The following is a 22,732-nucleotide window of genomic DNA, read 5'->3' on the forward strand; positions in this document are numbered from 1 at the left end:
TATGATAATATTTTAATGTATGCAAAACTTTCTTGGCATTACAAGAATAAATAAAGTTGTTCTTTCATCTCCCTTGTTCCTATTTATGTATGAAGTACGTACTATTTCTTATTAAAATCAAGATGTGTTATTCATCGAATACTACTGGTAAATGCCAAAAACAATTGTAAAACAGGTCGAAACCGGTCCAGACCTGGACCATACCTAAAAAATACGGTTTTGGACCGGACCGGACCGAATGATTCAAGTCCGGTCCTCGGTCCAAGAATATTGAAAATTCCGGTCTACCGGTCCAACCGGTTTCGATCCTGTCCGATCCGGTCCGGGTTTGGACCTGTGCACACCCCTACCCATAATGCCCACAAGATCCCTATAAAAGTCACTACACGATCACTTAACTTGGCATCCTCGCTAATAATATTCCTTGATAATACTGGATACTTTATATTGGCGGATTTGACGACCCGTTGAATGAATCATTTGACAACTAGGAGGTCATCATATTCCTATGTGCACACCAAATATAATTCGAGTAGTAACTGAATATGTGAAGTACAATGCGGAATGACAATAACATGCGCCAAAAACATATAAATTACCCCGTAATATTAAGACACATCTATACACTAATATTTTAAAACACAAAAACATATATGCCACTTGTCATCTTTTAAAGACTCTATTTATTTTCATTTTCATTTTTATTTCTTTAAAATAAAGATAATAAAGATAAAAAAATGTTGTTATCCATCATCGAACTTATGACCTCTCATATGTTAATGCAAAATTGTATCCATCATTCAAAAGTTACAAATTATGACTCTAAAACAATTAAAAAGAGAAATTAACTTCATTTTTATGTATGTATAAAATTTAAAGCTCAAACTTATGTATTTGAGTAACAATTTATGACAACAAACTTTTTTCTTCATTTTTATTCATTATATCAAACATAAAACTATTAAGTTAATAGAGAAAATAATTGAAAAAAATAATGTTGCACTTTCTTTTATCTAATCAGTTGTGTTTTTTTTCTTCTCCAAAATGTATTTCAACTTTGTAACTCATTATGCAATTGTACTTAAAAAAATTCTTATAAGTTATAAGCATAGTATTACTGAAAATAAAGTTTTACACAAATATTGTAAATTACTCAAAAATTTAGTTTATCGATTGTTGGTTAACCAATTTTATTTTTAAACCGCATATATAATGAAATTCATAGTATTATCAAACTGTATGTACAAAGAAAATTATATGGAGTAAATAAATTTGAAATGAGTAAAAGAAACTCAACCTATATCAAACACTCTGGGCCATCTTCAGGACACTGACTAATTTTAATTTAAAAACACTTTATATTCATAATCTCCCTTCTTCACTTTTAACTTTTCATCAACATTGTTGTTACTCTTTCATATTTTTTTCGAAGGAAAGATAAAGTGGACATTATCTATATATAACGGTCTTAGACAAATGTTGAATGAATTGGTTTTCGAATACCGAATCCCTATGATCATAGTTGTAAAAAACACATAACCCGTACGTCATGCGGGTAAAAAACTAGCGAGAGTGATGAATAGCTCAGTTGGTTAGAGTTTCCATCCCGATTCCAGGTGATCCTGAGATCGATTCTCATCCCCGTCCTTGTGACTCATTTGAAAAAAAAAAACCGAGGGTCAAAAACTATTACTCCGTATTGTCTAACACAGAACACGTTACGTAGACTTACTGAAACGTAATATAGGATGGAGTTAGCAAGTGGTCGACCTTCTCAAAATAATGTTTATCATCATAACTATACTAATAAGTTATAGACGTGGCACTCAACCATTGGCGATAACTTAGAAAATCCCTCTCCTATTCTTAAAAATCGTTAAAACGGATAATGCGTGGAAGGAAAAACAAAGAATATATTAGCAGCCCATATTCCTCCACCACCACCACCTCTTCCAATATACACTGAAGAACTCAATCCAAACCCCAATTTCCCTCTCTTTATCTCTCATCATCTCATGACCATTTGAATTCTTCATTCCTTCTCCTTCAATGGCGAAAACCCTAATTTCGTCATCTCCGTTCATCGGAACTCTCTCTCCGTTGAAATCCTATCGTCATGGTCTTTACTCTCTTCCTCATCGAAGCAAGATTATCAGCACCACTGTGAAGTTCAGCTTCCAGGATATTCCTCCTATTTCTTCAATCGATAGTTCGATTGATTTGAGCGCAGTTTATACAAAAGCTGAAAGTCTTCTTTTTACTCTTGCCGATGCTGCCGTTTCGGCTTCTCCCGACGCCGCTACTGGAGCTCCGGTTCAGAAAGCTGGTGGCTGGTTCGGGTTTATTTCCGACGCTATGGAAGTCGTCTTGAAGGTAATGTCAATTCTGTATTGAACTCAGAAACGTTTATGCGATGTTGTGCTAAAACAAATTAAATTTATGGTTTTATTTTTGACATGCGGAACTGTTGGATTAGTGTATTTTGACGCTGATTAAATGATCGGATTAGGAAATTTAGAAATCAGTTTGGGTGCTGAAACTCTGATAAATTTGAATTAGGAATAGTGTGGCGCACCATTACTTGCACTATATCGTACTGTTGTAAAAATTTTACTAGCTGACAGTCTTAAGGTTTTACTTGATTTTAGTGATTAGAGATTAAGCGAAGATTAATCTGTGGTAAACAGAGAAGTATTGGATTTTGCTCATAGATGTTTAACAGTTTGACATTTGGAGGTTGAAGTGTGCGATCATTATTTAGTTTATGTTGTCTCAATGCATGGAAATGGTACTGCTTCATTGGTTAAAGAAGGTACGTTCACAAAACTACATAATTGAGGAGTGTGAATAACATATGTACTGTTACCAATCACTAACCCATGTACTGTTTTGGTGGAGAACCAATGACCTTGGTGAGGTTTGATTTATATGTTGTAAGGAGGACTCTGTCGGATTATGTTGCTGAACCACTTGCAGACAAATACACCTAAAGTGGCCTTAGGAGGTTCTCCTAGGAAAACCCCTTTAATTCCTGAACTAGCTTGTTGGAGAGAAAGAGGTAATCTTTCTAGGCATGAGTGTGTACAAGGTGAGAGAATGTGGAGACTATTTGCAGGAAAAGTAATGGCATGTGCTGTTGGTATCATGTTTTCGTGGGCCTTTTCATCTCGCATTATTCAACTCATTTCCCATATTTATCGAATAACAAGGCCTTTATGGGCCTATTCAATAGGAGGCCCAAATTGTAGAAGCCTTTTGGGCATCCAAATAGTAACTATAGCAGTCATGGTTGACGCCTGACTGTCTGAGTGGAGGGGGATATGTTGTAACACGAGGAGTAGAGTAAATAATGAAGCTATTTATGAGAGGGTTAGAGTGGAAGCTATTGAGGGTAAGACGAAGGAAACCAATATCGGTGGTGTGGATATATCCAACACTAAAATCAGGAGGTGATCTGGAGAATGGAGTGTTGGGACGATGGGGATATAAAAAGGATTCAGGGAATTTTTAAGGATCGCTAGATGGAAGAGCTACAAAGTACCTAAAGGAATAAGATTTTCTGGACTATTTTCTGTTGGACAAAAATAATCACTTTATTTCTGTTCACATGCTTTGTTTATTAAGGCTTTATGATACTCTTGTTGCTGATTAGACAAGGTGTGTTTGTAAGTGAACAGGAAATACAAAAATTATGGGAAATTCTCTGCAATATCTTTAGTTTCTTTTATTTATTTATTGTACCCTTAATATATAGATCAACCCAAGGCAATGGGGAACGTTTGTGAATGATACTATCGTGACCTCTCTTGCTAAGTTGTGCAAGTCAACTAATAACCGTGACAGGGAAGATGTACAATTGTACATAGACCATATTGCATTTTCATGTGATTTATTGAAAATCGAATCAGAATATAATGTTTAGTTTCTTCATCTCACTTACAGTATTCTATTTCCTATCTTTCTGACATCCTATTTACTCTTTGTGCATAGCACTTAATGCATACATTTTGCATCATATACACCGCTCGTGGCTGTTTTCTATTATCACATTAATAGGATTAAGAGTATGGAAGTTATGTAATAGGAGGTTTGATCAGGCGAAACAGTTAAATGGTTACTTTAGTTATCGGAACTGGTTCATTGGTTATGCTACCTTTTTGGGAAAAATTTCCGCTTCCTTTTGCATTGCTATAATCATTTTGATTCCTTGTACTCTCCTTTCCTTTAATGACTTACAAATTACAATCTGTTATGAGAATGTTTTCATCGTGGAAAAGCAACTGTTTGTTGTTAAAGGTAAGACGTGAATTACATGACCTCATAAAACTTTTTGCTGTAGAAACCTCACTAGATTATGTATTCGAATGACGCATATGTATTTCTCTTGTAAACCATACTTTCTTTTATTGGATAGGTTCTGAAGGATGGGATTTCAGCGGTGCACATTCCTTATTCATATGGATTTGCAATCATATTACTCACAGTCCTCGTCAAAGTTGCAACTTTTCCTTTGACAAAGCAACAGGTTTGTGTTTCACTCAGACTCTTCCTTTGCTCATCATGATTCATAAATAAAAGGCCAATGACTTTCGTTTGAAAAGATTGTTCCAACAAAGAATGAAATACATGTCGTGTCCTTGTTTCTTCAGAGCAATTACATAATTTTGACATAACCGACTAGTCGTGCATGCTACAAGTCATTTATCTCTGGTTGGAAGTGATGGGGATAGCGGCACATCGTGTGGTATTAACTCGTGTGCGATTAACAAAAACGAAGAACAATTAAACAATCATACCAAGTATGAAATCAGAGACAAGGAAATTTACCGTGGGAACCTGAGTTCCGGGAGAAAACTCACCATTCCACTATGAAGAACATGATGATGCTGAACAACAACAAAGATTTGGAACCTTTCATCAACCATGAAGGTCCCCCCCCCCCCCCCCCCCCCCCCCCCCCAAATTATCTCTCACTTAACCCTAAGTGTAAGAGCTTACATGAAGCTACATCTTTGTTCTCTTTCTCTCACCATCTATCTAATTAGAATGCTTACAATGAGTGTATACAATGTTAGGGTAAGCAGTACAACCCAAGGGTCATAAACAAGCTACTCTGCTCAAAAAACGACCTAGGAACAAAATAGAGAATCATCCATGCAGAAACGCGCACCCGCAGGCAGGGGTGTGTGTGGGCTTTGCTGAGGAGTTTCAAAGCGAGGGCGCGGGCATGGACCCCGCACCCGTGGGATTTGGTGCAGCTCCTACTCTCCTAGAAATGCTTCCCCCAAGTTCCTCACCCACTTGTGGCCTCCCTTATGACTTTTCTTGTTTGTTTCGTTTGAACCCATCTCCACACATACACAAACACTAACAGGCATATCATCAAGATTGAAAACCCCTTCGTGATTGAGTGTATGCCCTTGCGCCATATGCATTTGCACCAATGATTATGTATTTGGTGGTTGTGATGTACACATATGTCTGTTTCAGCTTCAAAAATAAAATAAAATCTGCAGACTGGAAAATCAAATTTGGAGAAATGAAGAAAAAGAAGAGAACTTGGGAAAAAACGGTAAACAATGGTATTAAAAATGCAATTGAATCATCAATAAGGAGATTACAACCCCAGACCTTCGATTGGCTGGGCATTCCCACTAAAGCCTAAAACTAATCAAAATAAAAATCAACCAATTTTCTGTTTATTTTCCTTCTCAGTTCTCACTGATCATGCAAGGAACTCACTTTTCCTTGTTAAATAATATCACAGACACAACTAACTCTCACAATATTATAGAAAGGTTTGTATATTTAATTAAGATAGAGCATAAAGCTTTACAACCAGAATTCTTAAGAGACGTTCGAGAGGTCTCAACTCTCCCAATTCCACCAAAATACTCTCAAGATGATTCTCTCTCTTTCCTCTCTTCCCTTTTATTTACACAAGCTTAACATAAGACAAAAACAATTAAGATAAAAGTAAACCAGACAAATGGTTTCTAGCATAAAACAAATGCCTTAATGATTACGAAGGATGCTTCCACTAAGGAGGGTGGTTCCCTGCCTCTGCCAATTCCCTTGATACGCTGCTGCTTCTGTCCCCTTGATACGCTGCTGCTTGGTTTTTCTCCTCACATATGTACGGAGCACAGGTGCAGGTGGTGGGTGTATTGAAGATCACTTCTGTATATATTTATTTTCTGACTGTCTAGTTCTCACTGATCACTTCTGTATATATGTATTTTCTGACTTTCTTCTCGCTCTCCCCTTTAACAAACTCACTAACTTCCTTTCCAAGGTAATCCTAACTAATAATATTTTCATTTCAACAGTACCTCTCCCCTTTGGCTAATCTATTATAAATATGTAAAATATCACATAAGAACCTTGAAAGCTTCCCAGTTGAAACTAGGACATGAATACCCTGGAACTGCTTGTGCAGTTATATTTTTATAGTAGTTGCCGGCTTGTTGATACCTCTCTTGTTTGCAGGTTGAATCAACATTGGCAATGCAAAATCTTCAACCAAAGATAAAAGCCATTCAAGAAAGATACAAAGGAAATCAGGTAGGTTGCATTGCACAGAATTGCAATGTTTTTTACTTTACGCGGGCACCACGTGATCTAATTTTGGAAGTTTTACGGGTCGCACATTACCTGCCTAGTGCAGCATTAACAGGCTATTAGTGATTATGTATTCTTTCTGAAGTTACTGCACCATTCGGAAAATTGTGCATTATTGAGATGTTAAGGATCTGTCAAAATGAATAAACAAAGGGGTGATCTTGTCATTCGACAAGGTCAAAATCAAGCTAGTGCTACAAGTTAGGTGTGATCATTATATTTGGCCATGTTGCCTATTCTATCCTTTCTCTTCTACTCTTTCTCCTGAAACAAACAACGGATATTTCATGAAATGCCCTCGAGTTTTTCCATAATTCACCAAACGCCCATCAAGTTTCAATAATTCATAAAATACCCCTCACAATTCGTACAAATACCCAACATACCCTTACTAATAACGGACCGTTAGTCTGCCGTTAGCCAAGTTTTCAATTCACCCAAATGCCCCTATTCTGAAACTTATTTCACCAAATGCCCCTATTGTGAAATTTATTTCACCAAATGCCCCAAACTTAACTATAGCTATTTTGATGTTTCAGCGACTAGTTTTTGTGTTTGAAAGGTAGCTGTTGGTCACGGTTGACTATAAAAGCCCCTTTGCTGAATGGTTCTTGTAAGTTAGATGTTATTTTGATTTGCTTTGCTAATTTCATAAGATTTTTGTCATGAGTTTTCTTTCAAAATCATCATCTACACCCAATGAGTCCACATATATTAGAGTACCTACCAAACTTCAACCTCCATTCCTACCACAATAACAAAATTTGCTAGGTACCCTAATATATGTGGACTCATTGGGTGTGGAAGATGATTTTGAAAGAAAACTCATGACACAAATCTTATGAAATTAGCAAAGTAAAGTAAAATAACATCTAAAATACAAGAACCATTCAGCAAAGGGGTTTTTATAGCCAACCATGACCAAGAACCACTTTTCAAACACAAAAACTAGCCGCCGGAACATCAGAATAGCTATATTTAAATTTGGGGCATTTGGTGAAATAAGTTTCCTAATAGGGGCATTTGGTGAAATAAGTTTCAGAATAGGGGCATTTGGGTGAATTGGAAACTTGGCTAACGGCAGACTAACGGCCCGTTATTAGTAAGGGTATGTTGGGTATTTGTACGAATTGTGAGGGGTATTTTATGAATTATTGAAACTTGATGGGCGTTTGGTGAATTATGGCAAAACTCGAGGGTATTGATGAAATTTTTCTTTAATATGTTGTATAGGAACTTGTTTTTTATGAAGTTATTTGTTTTTCTTTTCAGGAAAGAATACAACTTGAGACATCACGTCTTTACAAGCAAGCTGGGGTTAATCCATTGGCGGGTAGATATTTGATTATGTGTTCATGTTTCTATGTTCTTTATTTTATGTATGGAGTATTTCCTTTACTTGCAAACTTATACACTCCTTTGACTAGTACTAATTTTTTGACATTTTATTTGATATGGATATAAATGAGACCCGGGTAAATTAGATAAGGACGCGGTGAGAAATGTAAAGGGAGGTATTTTTCATGAAATACTACATTTTCGGACATAATCATTTTTATTGTAGCTAGGATCAGGATTACCTTTTTGGAGACGAGGATAACAAACAAACATATAGAGTTGAGCTCTGGGAAAATGTTGATCTATGCCTTTTATTTTAATCGCGGAAGCGTAACAAAGTCAACCGCACGTAACATTCTCAAATGTTCTTATGGTGTTATATGATTGAGGCTTTTCAGGGGTGTTTTGTTCACCAACTGTATGGCACTCAAATGCATTTCCTTTGAACTACTGCATTTTGACATGGAGTATCTATGCTACTTTTTTGGTGCTCTATGCCTTAATTTCATTTTATCTCCTTCACACTGCTCCCTTGCATTATAAACCCTGATGTAATGTACATCAGCATCTAAACTTCGTCAGATGAATCCTAGTTATCGTGAAGTCATCCACAACTGGAACTGAAGAGGTTACTTTTTATGGTATTACTAGTTGTATTAAGGCATCCTATTTTTCCAAGCATACAAATTGCTGCACTACTGTTAACAGTAACATTTTTGGGAGCTTTGACTAGTTTCGGGTTGATTGACATAAACATTACCACTCCTAAGGAATCTGGAGCCAGAGTTTGGCTTCATTTACACCACCAAATCTAGAGAAAACTTTTGCCTTAAATGTTGCAGTGGTAACTATAGAAGCTTATTGGCTAAAGTAATCTTATTACAAATAGAATGCACTTCTTTCATTTTCTGGATTGTTCTTTTCTTGAGTAGGTTTTCCTCTACATAATATCATGCATCCGTAAATTCAGTAATTTACCTTGATATTGTACTCCTTTAATTAAATGGCGTTACACAAGACAGCAAGACGCTTAAAATAAATAAACACAATCCTGCAATCTGCAGTTTTATGAATTGGCTTTGGATAAAATGAAATCCAGGCACATCGCATGCGGAGCACATCTTTCAACATAATGTGATGATTTATTTGATATTCTGGAATTGTAATTGTAATGCCATTCTCATATTCATGTACATGTTACTAAAACGAATATCAGAGTGAAACATGTATGACTGACCGCTGAGTCGCTGACCCCATATCCAGTATCCACTCTGTATAGAAAGAAGACATGAAATCTGATTGTTTGTCTAACAACAAACAGTGTAATAGACTCTAACAAATGCTGACTTGGTACTGATTGTAAATAACTGGAGCAGCTCATTTTCTGATTTTTTTAATCTATTACTTTGGCCTGGGATTGTGGTCTGAATTTGAGTAGGATGTCCTACAGGGGCTTCTACTTTATTATTATTGTTTCTTAACTGCACATCCTCTTAGATGGTCTCCTCTGGTCATTCTACGTAGACTACGTTTGGCAACCTAGGCATGTTGTATGCTTCGTTAATTTCTGTATTCTGTTTGTCCTTGTTCAATTTTACTCAATTCTTAAATATTTCTCATACTCATAGTCATAACACTAGAGTTATAAGTGGCAACCTTATATGTTGCATCTTATAGCTTGGCGGTTACTGTGTTCAGGAGTTATAGGCTGTGAGGTATATTTACTGTTCTCATGGTCAGGCTATAGAATACCGGTGTTGTTTGTAATGGCTAATAGGCTACTAGCCAGATGATGCTTAGACTTTAAACTGCAAAACCACAATATTATTCCTTTGTCCTGTCTGTTTGAGGGTATGGACGATATACTGATGTCTTTCTCCTGTTCCTGTATCACATTTGACAGGGTGCTTACCAACGTTGGCAACAATACCTGTCTGGATAGGATTGTATCAAGCTCTTTCGAATGTAGCTAATGAGGTGTCTAGCAAGCTATTGTTCATAATTTCCTTCTGAAAGTACACAGTATCTTGGTTTTAAAAAAGCTCAAGTTTGCATATTAACTGATCATCTGAACTTTTTTACTTGAAGGGATTGCTGACAGAAGGATTTTTTTGGATTCCCTCCTTGGGTGGACCAACTACAATTGCTGCACGCCAAAGTGGTGCCGGCATCTCCTGGCTCTTTCCTTTAGTGGTAACTTCAGCTTAAATTTAGAGAAGTATCCTGTTTTCTTCTCCAATGAACTTTGTAGGCTAATTTTTTTTACTTGCTTGACACTTTTGGATAAGACAAAGTACATTTTTTTTTTTTTACCTGCCGCGCTTTTCACAAGGGCTTCTCTTTTACTTAGGACGTGATTTAAATATTTGGTTAAGTGTCTACTGTCTAGATGTTCTTTTTTTAATGCTTATTTTTTTTCTTCTTCTAATGGATTAGATTGTAGTGCCTACCTTTTATGGAGCCCACTTCTCCTAGCAAAATATGCTTTTTATCCAACAGGCTCAGACCTGGAACTTTTCAGATGGGTAAATAACTAAATGCCTAGTTTTTTTCCTATCTCTCTAAATGACGCATATTCAGGGAGCTAGTGGCAACTGGGAGTTGAGTTCAAGTCGTAAAAGTGAGACTAATAGGAAATTGGGTTGCAGTAAGTAGTAAAAGTGTCCAGGTCTAAGCCTGTTGGATAAAAAACATTTTTTGCTCGGAAATCTTCATTCAGTGAGCAGAGTATGTGTAATTTTACTATAATGTTTTGCTGTCGGTGAACACAGTCACTGTTTTTGGTGATTGTGGCTATATATTACTCTCTCCGTCCCTTAAGGATTGCCCCATTTTTGGTTTCGATACGCCATTTGAGTTTGCCCAGTACCATTTTTGGTATGTGGTCCTCACATATCTCTCCCCGCACACTATTTTTTAATATAGGAAAAAAAGACAAACCTAGCAACTGATGAGATTCCACTTGGCCCATTAAGATCTACTAGGAGTGGAAAAAATGTCTTGGGCTTGAAACAAGAACTTATTGAAATTATAGAACCAATTGTTCTTGGTTTGTATTAACCTGGGTTCAAGTTGCAAGACAACGGAGTTAAGTTTGTGACTTGTCTTTGTTAGACTGATCAAAACTGAAGTAAGAGTCCTAAACCGTGTAGGACTAAGTTGGTTATTTTACTATTTACTTTAATTTATATCCTATTAGGATTCCTAGAGCAAAGTATTCCTAGTTAGAGTAGAATTAGAGTAATCTATAAACCTATGGTGTAACTTATATAGAAATTTGTAACTCTTTTTGTGTTAAGAATTAACAAAGAAAGACTTGTCTGACAATTCTATTCAAATATTGTTAGACTCTTTGACTTTCGCAAAGTAGACGTTATCTAGTTGAATCTCAAGTTGTTGCATTGTGGTTCACCATAGGATTCGTAGAATTCTAGACCCATCTTACGATTGATCCACCAGGTTCGTATCAGCAACCCCCTAGATACACAAACCAGATCTGAAAAGATAACCTAAGGCCTCAAAGCCATTACAAACTCTCTCCAAAACGTTGGAGTTTTCTTACAGCAAAACACTTACAAAAAGTGACAAATTGAATCTGACGAAAGAGCAGTGTTGGAGCAGTTCATGAGAATCCTTTGATTTCTTTTTGCCCAAATGCTCAAATGCTATACACAACAATCATAAACACCATTCTAAATACTTGATGGTGAGCAGAGTTCCCGTTGTAGGTGGAAGAAAAATCCAACTCCCTTCTCCAATCCTCGGGACCTCTATTAATCTTCATCCAACACAAAGCTTTTCCCCAGACATCAGCAGCAAAAGAACACTTGAAGAACAAGTGGTTACCACTTACCACTTTCCTCGTCAGTCTGATTTAGGCTACTGATGGGATTGCAATGAACGCCAATTTTTTCCAACCTATCACAAGTAGCAATTCTATTCAAGATAGCAAACCGCCCAATGAACAAATACTTTGGAGGGGCGGGGTTATTACATATTAATTTTCTCCAAGTCACTCTCTTTACAGTACGTCAGTACCTCTTAAAGCAGAGTACAGTTTTCTAATAGAGAAATGATTGTTGAAAATGAAATAATGCCCATCCCCCAGATTTCTCAAATACACAAAAGCTCCAGTGATTTTTTTTTAATGACCCAAGAGGCCTGATTAGGAACTTGAATACCTGATAAGTCTCTATTCTTAATATAGTAGGTATGAACCCACCTTATCCACATTGTATTCTTTTTGCGAGCAAGACTCCAAAGCATTTTGCAAATAGCAGCTTGATTCCAAGTAACAATACAGGTAAGGTTCCAACCACCTGCTTTCTTCAGTAAACATAAATGAAGGCTAAGTACCAGAATGTCCAGTCCACAAGAAGGTCATACAAGCAGCTTCAACCAGTTACAGGACCTTTTTGGGGAGAACAGATTTGACACCAACAAGTCTGAATGTTAAAAAGCACAGATTTGATAAGATGAAGTCTTCCTGCATAAGACAAAAATTTAGATGAACACCCTTCCATCTTCCAGGATTTTCTTTATAAGAGGTTGGCATTTAATGACAGAAAGTTTCCGAGTAGAAAGGGGAACACCCAGATACTTAAATGGAAGAGAACCCTCAGGCCTCAGCAAACTGAAAATGATCTGTAATCGCAGCTTGGACCTCATAAGCCGACCCCCTTGTTTTTATTTTGCCTAACTCTTAAGAGAATGAAGACAAGCGTTTGGGGCAATCTTCTAAGATATATATATATATAGGGAATATGTCCTTGTGAAATCAACAAGAACCTTTCATCTGCAATTTCTTGTCTTTAGACCCCCTTATTTCTGAGGGATATTCCAGCTTTTTTTTTGTGGAGTGTAATGTCGTAAGTGTTGTTGTAAATTTTGATCGTCTGCATGTAAACTGCTTTCAAAGGTTTTGAGAAAACAAAGAAAGGATAGATTACGTTAAAGAACGAGGCCAAAATGTTTCAGCCAGTAATGATATGGAGTGACTTTTTTTTGAAGATCAGAAGGGTTGACGTGTCAAGGCGTTTTGCTGTAGGCTGAGATTGTATTTGTGTGCTATTATCACATTGGATATAATTTTTTATTAGGCTTATTATAGTATCATACTATCATGTCATTGTTACTATAGCTTTTTCGTGTTTGCACTTTTGCTGGCTACATCTGGTTAAAGCTTTGTCGCTGAAGTGATTGTTATGTGGTCAATTTTTCTTATTTATATAGATTTTCTAGAGTATTCACGTGTTTCACTTGGAGGAAACACAATTATAGATTCTTTATCGATAACATATAGTAGTTAAAATACAGTACGCCAGTGAGATCCCCCTTGTTCCCCTCTCTCTCTTGGGGGGTGGTGGTGAATTGGTGATGGTGGTGGCTAGATCTAGTCGGAATGCTATCTTTTTTTCTTTATGTATAATGTAGGACATACTTTCTTCTGGTTAGTCTTTGGACTTCTCCAACTTCTTTCTTCGTTCCGGTTGCCCGAACAGCAAGTTAATTATCTTCTCATGCATAACTTTAGATCTGTTGTGTGCAAATCATTCAAAAAGTCTTTCCTCAGCTCCTATATAGTCTATCCTGAACGGCTATCTCTCTTTTATTTATGTAGGACATATTGCCATACTTTCTTCTGGTCGATTTGTACTGTCCCTTCGGATTCCATCTCTAACTTCTTTCTCATTGTGGTTGCTCCAACAGCAAATTAATCATCTTTCATGTATATGCTAAATGTCCCAGCTTCTGAGATGTTGTATCCAAATCATACAGAAAGTCTTTCTTGAGCTCCTTTCTTCTTTTCCCATTTCTTTTTGAGTAACTGCTACTTGCTCATCAGTTCTTATGTTTATCTTCTTGCTCTTATTATAAGCATGGGTAATTGTTTGTTACTCGTTAACTTATATCTCACATCACATTCAAAGGACGTATATATTACCATCTTTGGAGTATGCTGTCCGATTGTTCTGTGTATTGTTTGTTTATGGTCTTGTGAAACACCTTTTCTTTCTTCTGATTTTATATCACCTTGCAGGATGGTCACCCTCCTCTGGGTTGGGGTGAAACTGCAGCCTATCTTGTTTTGCCTGTCCTGCTAGTTGTCTCGCAATTTGTTTCAATGGAGCTTATGAAGCCTCCTCAAGTAAGCATATTTCTTCTGTTTTATTATATACCAATTTTTTTATGATTACAATTGCTGAAAGATATTCTTGGACAGACTGACCCATCTCAGAAGAACTCACTTATCATTCTCAAGTTCCTTCCTCTCATGATTGGCTACTTTTCATTGTCCGTTCCGTCTGGATTATCCATCTACTGGTCTGTCTCTGAATCCTTCTTTCCTTGTCTCAGTTATCTTAAATGTCTTTAGCATTTCGTTAAATTAGCTTTTATGTGCACTGGCAGCACCATCATAGGATCATGTACAGAGGTCATATATGTCTTCAGTTATGATGAAGCTTAAATATCTTCAGTTAAAATCAGTACTACTCCCTCCGTCCCGGAATACTCGACCCGGTTTGACCGGCACAGAGTTTAAGGGACTTGAATTGACTTATTTAATTTAATAGGTAGTAGATGATAGTGGGGTATTATTTTAATGTAGTTAGTGGGAGGTGGGTTAAGAGGTGGGGGGTATGTGGGTTAATAGGGGTGGAGTGAGAAATAATATAATATTGTTAGAATATTTCCATTTTTAGAAACAGGTCAAGTATTAAGGGACGGCCCGATAAGGAAAACAGGTCAAGTATTCCGGGACGGAGGGAGTAGAACATAATAATTCATCTAAATTATTCGGTGTCATACTGTCATGTTATCAACTAGAACTAGGCAATAGTAAGTAAATACTTTCACAATATCACTTTACTTTATCATGATTCTTTTACAAGTAAAATTGAAAGACACATCCTCTAAATTTAATAATTTTGGTTGACAGGTTTACAAATAATGTCCTTAGTACTGCACAGCAGGTATGGCTACGCCAGGGCGGTGCAAAGCCTATTGTGAATGCAAATGGCAGCGGAATTATTAGTGCTGGAAAGGCAAAACGACCTCCATCCCAACCTGCTCAAATTGAAGACAGGTTTGTATTTTTCTTGGGCGTGGTAAACTTTGTCTAGTGTTTATCTTGACAAGTATCCTAATATCCCTCTTAAATATTTGAAAAAGATCCAGACAATTCAAAGGAGAAGCGAGAGGGCAGCAAATGAGCAAAGCACTGCCAGATGATCAGGCATTTGTATCTAATTCTGAAACGGGGTTAGATGATGAATCCAAAGAAACGGTGAGTAATTGATCATGGATATATCTTATTGAAACAGGTGTCACTAGGAGTACCGAGTATGCACCTTTGAGTTTATTGTTTGCTAGTTGTCCAGAAAGTTATGCCTTGATGGCCGTCTTTATCCTTCAAAACATGCTAATACTAGTAGATGACTATTTCTTCGTCTAGAATACCATGTTGTTCATGTTCGTGGTGGTTGGTCTGCGCATCTAGCTTGGTGCAGATATTCTTATGTGGTCATGGCATAAAAGGATCTATCTATAAGGTCAGGTGTGAACTGATGTTACTAAGTCATCTATTAAACGATTGTTTAAGGTTCCAAACCCAGTATATTACTAATTAGGTGCGTATTTTTTTTTTTTACTATGGAGCATTCCTTGAGTTTCTCTTTTTGACTGATAGTTATGAAGTGGATGCTGCCCGTCCAGGATCTGTTCTTAATTACCTACGTCCCTGTACAAGTCAGTTTTTTTCATGAAGCTGTCAAAAATAGTGCAATTGGCCTTATAGCTGGCTTTGTATCTGTCTGAGTCCCACTTGAACTGTGTCCCATTGGAGGCTGTTTTAAGAATAACTAGCTTCTGAGCCCATTCAAAGAACGGGCGGTTATATGTGGTTATTTAATCGCCTTTCTAAATTTTAATTTTATTGAGATTGTGATTTTAGTGAGAATATATGATTTAAATAGAGGTAGAATTTGAAGGTTGAAATATTACATAAATTAAATAGTAAATTAATATTGAGAGTTAAAGGGGGAGATGGAGTAGAAGATGTTAAATGAGTAAATTGGTGAGTTGATGTTGTATGAGGAAGATGAAGTGGAAGAGGCGGGTGGAGTTATAAAATAAAGCAAACAACAAAAAAAAATTGAAAAAAATTACCAAATGAGATGGAGGAAAGAAGAAATGACACATGTCATCTAATCGAATGTGGTTTCGCTTTTTAGATACTAGGTATAGATTACATCGATGTGTTGCAATGTCACAAAGTGATGAGCCAGGTTTTATGATGTAATTTGTCAGTAAATAGCAGCCATGATCTATGAATTCATTACAGGTTTAGGGAGGGATTTGGATAGGGGTCGGTGGCCCTATGAGGGAGGGGTGGTGAGAGATATGGAAGTGCAAGCATGGGCAGTGAGATTGATAAGAAATGTCATGTTTTCTTCTTCTGGTCCTTCCTTGTATAGAAAGCGGTTGTTGCATGTAATAATTGAATGTGTATGCCTTCCTTTACAAAGCTGAATGTATTTCTGGAAGTTCTCTCCGATGGTTGGAAACGTGTAGTTCTCATTTTCTTGATCATGAACTCACGTGTCATTGGACTCATTGCACATCTGGTGATCCAACGGAATGCATGTGTGAGCCACTGTTATTTTGAAGCGTCTTTGTGCATTTCTTATAAAAATGTCGCGAATTATCATCTTGATTTTGTAATGGCATGCAGATTCTCTCTTTGACTTGAATATCTGATTGTTGGTATCTTAAGATTTATACGCCCATTTTTGAAAAATTTATTTGCTTCCATCAATTCAACTGTATTCTTACAATTCTTTCGGATATCAAAATAGAAGGGAAGGGAAGGGGAAAGAAAGGAGGGGAGGATGGAGGTTCATTTTTCCTCCAAATCTCTCTAATTTTGGAGGGGTGTTATTTGTTAACGAGGAAGGGAATATCAATCCCCCCCCCCCCCCCCCTCCACTTTTCCAAACAAAGTGTTATAGAGTCTGAGGTTTTGATATTAAGTTATAACTTGGTTTTTGTTGTTGATGATAGATTCATGTGAGCTTGTTTTTACAGGATGAATTAGAAGAGGCATATGCATCAACTGACAGCAAGCAGATTCCCAAATATTCCACTCCAAAGAAGAGTAAGCGATCTAAGCGGAAGCGTGTGGGTTAACCAGATTAGTTGTATGTAGTTTCTATTTAGTTCTGTATATTTAATGAAATCATACCCTAGTCAGTGTCATAGCGGCCATTTATTGGCTTATTTGTTTCTACCTCTTATCTTTCATAGCCCTTTCCATGTAACATGGGCTGACCACATTTTTGTAAACTTGAAATATTACAGTATCAAACTAGAATTATATAACCACATTCCTCTTATGCACTTTTGTCGTTATCTTTTTAAGTTTCATGTAATATATATGAAGTGCTGAGGTTTACATGAGCACAGTTCTGTAGATGTTAGTCTAATTTTGTGGATTCCCTGCTGGGATCTCTTTAGAAGAATATGTGGACTATTCATAGTCCACGGGGTTGTGCTTGTTTTTACACTGTTATCCAGAGTTGAGTTGCACCATAGCCTGCTCGGTGCCTCCAAATATTGCTTTTCCCTTTCTTCTATAGGAGATACTAAGTGTTTTTTCATGAATGACCTTATCTGATTTCCTATCTAAATTCTGTCTGCTTGTAACTGGATGCGCTGCCACCTTACATGATTGGTCTGCTTTTCATTTTACAAGTATCCAGCATATAACATATGCCTACTTCTAGCAGCTCTAGCCGGTATCAACTTGCAGAGGTAAATCAGGTAATTGACTAATTATTTCTTTCTGCTGGGATTTGATTGAATCTAGCTTTACTTGTGCACTAGGAAATTTGATTGTAAATAATGTTTGAAGCCATGAAATATAATGCCTGCTCATGCATGGGAAAATAAATCTTACAGCTTGACCCCCCACCCTCCCCCCCCCCCCCCCCCCAAGAGAACCATTAAATTGCTATGAAACATCATTCAGAAAGTAATACATGCACTATCCACTGGCAGTTATAGGAAGGCTACACCAAAGAAAGATAACAGAACTAAGATTCTAAATACTTTCACATGTTTGTACACCCATAAGTCCTATATCTCATCTTGCATATAGATGCTCCAGCATTGTCAGCTTCACTCTGCTTGCAGAATCACATGCATTCTTTCATGGTCTGGTTGGTGGGCGTTGGTTCCCAACTGGATTGGGGCCAGATGGCGTTTTATGGAACTTTTTCATGTCATCCTGCCACAGGAAAATTCACTGGTTAGACAAGTGTTCATTTGAACTTTTTAAGTGATGACGTAATTCCTGTCAATCATAATGAAGGTACTTCAGTCTTCAGCACCGACCCAAGTTGGAATATGATGTTTCGTTAGCCATGTTGAGCCGGACTGTAAAGATCGTAGCTTGAAATTGACTGCAGCAAGCGACAGAAAACAGTAAGTCCATGACTTGTTTATCAGTGTATTCTTTTTAAACAGGGAAAAAGTGTGTGTTGTGCTATAGCAATTTGCGTTATCCAATATTACAGAGTTTGATTAAAAAGAGAGTAGCTTGCCTGATTTAGTAGCTTGATCTTTGATGATTGTGCTATTGCATTGAAAAGCCATGATGAGAAACCATGCTAAGAGGAAGAGAGTATATGTTTTCGCCATCTCAAGTTGAGTTTGTGACTTGTGTTTTTGATGGAATGAGCTTGGAATTTGCAAGGTGGCTTTTACTAATACAAATACATATTTGGTAATCATTGCATAACTTGAAACTATGTAGGATGTTGTTCTGGTTGTCTGGGTATCCTATGCCTTTACATTCTAAGGGCATGAAATGACAAGGTGACCTATCTGGATTCACTTCATTGTGAGTTGACTTCTTCCTGGTTATGAGTGCTTCCATGATAGTAAATTGTTTGATTCTTGGGTTTAGTTTCATTTCTTTAAAAGAGTTTATGGCGCCCAAGACAATGTTGTTGGCCGTGGATTCTGGGACCCACCAATGTCTACAGAGATACTTTCAGATGTAGCAACTCTGATGAAGTAGTGAGCATTACAGTCAGTTGCTGACAAAATGATGGTGCAATTGAATATGGGAATGTGAAGTGGGTAGATGTTGGCAATTGCCTCTCCTTTAAACTAGTTGCCTACTTCTTTTCTCTCACTCGGCTGCTCATTATGTGTTATTGTGTGTTCTTTTGAATCTGATTAAAGTAGCAACCTTTTTATATTGAGCACCCACACCAACTCTTGCGTGCTCATTGTCAGTTTGTGACTGAATTTTGTGGGATGAGTATGACTAGCACTAGTTGATGATGGCATACTCTTTTCTCAGGGCTCAGGCCGTTAATGTCATAAATAATCATCAAGCTGATTTAATCAGGAAATTTCCATATATTGCTGTCATGCTTATTTCGAATCTGGTTCTTACCTTATTGATTTTCATTGGTCCTAAATCTGCATGCAGTAGATGCTTTCGCTAGCTCTGGATCTGTCACATACAGAAGAAGAAATCTTGAATCAAGTTGGAGCATACTAAAAGATTTAGCAACTTCATTTATGGTGTCAAGTGCCATCTAGAATTTTTAATTTGCACTTTGCAGGTACCCAACCCCTTCATGCTCGATCTTCTACTATTTTCTGTTTGGTCTATATATTGTTGCATGATTTAATAGATTATGTCTTCATTTGTCAATTGCATAGCCAAGTAAATTGCTCCTGCTAGTGGCCACCTTCTCTTTTGTAACCGAGTTAGTCATGTTGTCATTGCAAAAATGTCACTACGTATTCGTTTTGTGCGTATGACTGAAGAAATGAATCTCTATACAAAAAGAGTCGGTCTAATTGTTAGCTTAGGATGGCCGAAAAGTCGATAATGCTCTTATTTGACTACCTCTTTTTGAACCGAAATCTAACTATTATGTAGTTCATTAAGAATGTATTGGTAAACTTTTGTGGTGTAGTTGTCTAACAGGGAGATAGACGTTCCGTACAAAATATAAAACGTTACTTTCTCACAAATAGCGGAGCTGAAGCTTTGAAAGCCTGAGGTTAAGGCTTTTTAGCTTGAAAAGGGTGGAATATGTGGATAGTGGATTGAAGTAATAAACTTCTAATTATAGGATGGCAATCGATTTCAACAAAACGTCTGATAATTTCCCCTGTTACCGATGTAGAGTCAAAAGTGTGATAATTGGTGTCGGTTTTTGAGTACTGCATAAAGTAGCATAGCTTGTATTTATTATATGCCTGCTCTTATAATAAGTTAAAAGAGCTTTAACCTTTCGTCCTTGTTGTAATCAAGGATTATAGATTTGCATCCAACATTATTGATTAACTAATCATTCTAGATCTTTGGGTTGATTTTCAGACGATATTTTATTTATCTGTTTGGTACTGGAGAATGGTACTCGCTCTCTCTCTCTCGATAACTTGCTCGTTTTGGTTTTTACATTTGATATGCTAACTTTGACTATATTTTTTTAATGACAAAGTTAGGTGTGATAAACATGTTCAGTCAAAATCGGTGAGTTATTATGAGATGGAGAGAGGAAAATGTAGTCTTTATCTCTAAGAGCTACGGATGAGCAAAAAGTTAGGGTATCCTGAATTGAAATCGGAATCTGTTAGGAACTTGCGGTTTCGGAATCTGTTGTGCAGGTTCTTATTCCGGATCAGAAAATCAGGAACCTGTTGCTACAGGTTCTGGTTGTGATTTTTAATTTTTCGAAACGGCTACCCTATACACATCAATTCTAATATGAAATATCCAAAATAAGGAAACAAGCCATATAAAAATGCTTCATATGCCCAAAATATAAGACAATTTAATCTAATTTTTAGAAAATATAAATATAGAATTACAACATAAGCCCAAACTACTCCCTCCATTTCTTTTTGATCTTCCTGTTTCTATAAATGTCGTTTCTATTTGATCTTCCTGTTTCTATTTTGAGACATGACTTTTTATCATAAATTTCTCCACCATCCCTTATTTAATTCATTCACATTTCCCTATTCACCCACCCAACCCCACTTTTATGATTTTTTATTACTTTCATAAATATATCTTCTCTCTCCTTCATTTCTTTATTACTTTCTCTTACACCCAATCATTACTCTTACACCCAATCATTAAAAGATTCCAGTTTCTTAATTTCCACCCAAAACTCCAAACAGGAAGATCAAAAAGAAACGGAGGGAGTATAAAACAACCAAATCATAAAGTATTTATTTAAAAATTTTAAATGACAAGGTACCCTGAACCGGAACCTGTTGGAATAGGGTACCCTAAACCGACACTTGTTGGACTAGGGTATCCTAAACCGGCACCTGTTGGAATAGGTTGCAGTTCTCATTTTCAGGAATCTGTTGCAAGGTTCCGATTTTCATTTTCGGTAACCTATTACTCCCTCCGTCCCTTAATACTCGCACCGGTTTGACCGGTGCGGAGTTTAAGACATTTGAATTGACTTATTACTCCCTCCGTCCCGAAATACTTGACTTGTTTTCCTTATCGGGCCGTCCCTTAATACTTGACCTGTTTCTAAAAATGGAAATATTCTAACAATATTATATTATTTCTCACTCCACCCTTATTAACCCATCTACCCCCTACTCCATACAAAAAATAATTAAATATTCAACCCCTACTCTCCCCCAACCCCACCTCTTAACCCACCTCCCACTAACTACGTTAAAATAATACCCCACTATCAACTACTACTTATTAAATTAAATAAGTCAATTCAAGTCCCTTAAACTCTGTACCGGTCAAACCGGGTTGAGTATTCCGAGACGGAGGGAGTAATTTAATGACTGTTAGTTGATAGTGATGTATTTTTTTAATATAGTTAGTGGGAAATGTGTAAGGGTGGAGAGTGGTGAAAGAGGGGTGTGAATTTTTAAATGATTTTTTTGTAAGGATGTAGGTGGGGTAGTAGGTAAGTGTGAGAAATAATATGATATTAGTAAATATTTCCATTTATAGAAGCGGTGCAAGTAATAAGGAACGGTCCAAAAATAAAAGCGGTGCGAGTATTAAGGGACGGAGGAAGTACAACAAGTTCTTATTCCTGAAATTTTGATAGGTACACTGTTTGCTCACTAAGAGCCACATTGAAGTTTTACTCCATTATTTTCCTAGATATTACTCAGCAGTACGTGTAAGAAAATTACTCCAAGAAAAAGATGATTTTGTAATAAATTTCCATCTTGCGGTCAATTTGTCATAATATTTTCAAAAGGTCTCGCGCGCACAAGGTGTACAATAAATTAACTTTTACACCAAGATAATTTTTACCCATTTTTTTGTAACTTTAGCATAGTTTTGATTAACTTTTATATTAGTAAAACAAAGTTGATAGATAAACATTTTAAAGGGTTAAATGATTAATTTTATACATTATTAATGATATTGAAGAAATAAGTTTTATAAAATGAAAAAAATTATCACTAAAAAATAGATAACTTTTACATATATAAGCTTAACTTATAAGCATTTTGAGTTAACTTTTACTCTGGTGCACAATATTTATCGTATACCCTTTATAAATAAGAATTTGTGTTATATTTTGAGGAAATTTTGTGAAACACTACCTTAATGTTTGGACGTTTTGTGAATTACTACCTTATAAAAACTTTTTTATATTTTCCTACCTTATAAGTTCGATATGGTTTAGTAACACTACCTTGTAACAGAAAACGTTAATGTCTCCATTTGTGGTCCCCACTCCCA

The 22,732-nt window shown here is 36.6% G+C and overlaps 2 protein-coding genes and 1 long non-coding RNA gene across 4 annotated transcripts; 2 read left to right on the forward strand and 1 right to left on the reverse strand.

The window, feature by feature from the left end:
• Window positions 1–1,897: 1,897 nt before the first annotated feature.
• Window positions 1,898–17,354, forward strand: LOC110796563 (inner membrane protein PPF-1, chloroplastic). 2 transcript variants are annotated; one of them, XM_022001624.2, is made up of 11 exons: window positions 1,898–2,373; window positions 4,415–4,525; window positions 6,490–6,564; window positions 7,894–7,954; window positions 9,863–9,936; window positions 10,048–10,152; window positions 14,000–14,107; window positions 14,183–14,283; window positions 14,900–15,046; window positions 15,133–15,247; window positions 17,047–17,354. In XM_022001624.2, the coding sequence occupies exons 1-11, from the start codon at window positions 2,050–2,052 to the stop codon at window positions 17,146–17,148; spliced, it is 1,323 nt and encodes a 440-aa protein (XP_021857316.1). In that variant the 5' UTR covers window positions 1,898–2,049; the 3' UTR covers window positions 17,149–17,354. The 2 variants fall into 2 exon arrangements, with proteins under 2 accessions (XP_021857316.1, XP_021857317.1); XM_022001625.2 differs by having other exon boundaries at window positions 1,910–2,373; window positions 15,139–15,247.
• Window positions 17,355–18,107: 753 nt separating this feature from the next.
• LOC110796564 (uncharacterized) lies at window positions 18,108–18,721 on the reverse strand. Its single transcript, XM_022001626.2, has 3 exons — window positions 18,564–18,721; window positions 18,355–18,422; window positions 18,108–18,247 (listed from the first exon to the last, which is right to left on the reverse strand). Exons 1-3 carry the CDS (start codon window positions 18,658–18,660, stop codon window positions 18,170–18,172), a joined length of 243 nt encoding a protein of 80 aa, XP_021857318.2. The 5' UTR covers window positions 18,661–18,721; the 3' UTR covers window positions 18,108–18,169.
• Window positions 18,241–20,358, forward strand: LOC110796566 (uncharacterized). Its single transcript, XR_002535625.2, has 2 exons — window positions 18,241–18,444; window positions 19,463–20,358. It is a non-coding gene; the product is annotated as an uncharacterized lncRNA (long non-coding RNA).
• Window positions 20,359–22,732: the final 2,374 nt, after the last annotated feature.

Source organism: Spinacia oleracea, chromosome 6, assembly GCF_020520425.1.
Source record: "Spinacia oleracea cultivar Varoflay chromosome 6, BTI_SOV_V1, whole genome shotgun sequence".
NCBI classification, from domain to species: Eukaryota; Viridiplantae; Streptophyta; class Magnoliopsida; order Caryophyllales; family Amaranthaceae; genus Spinacia; species Spinacia oleracea.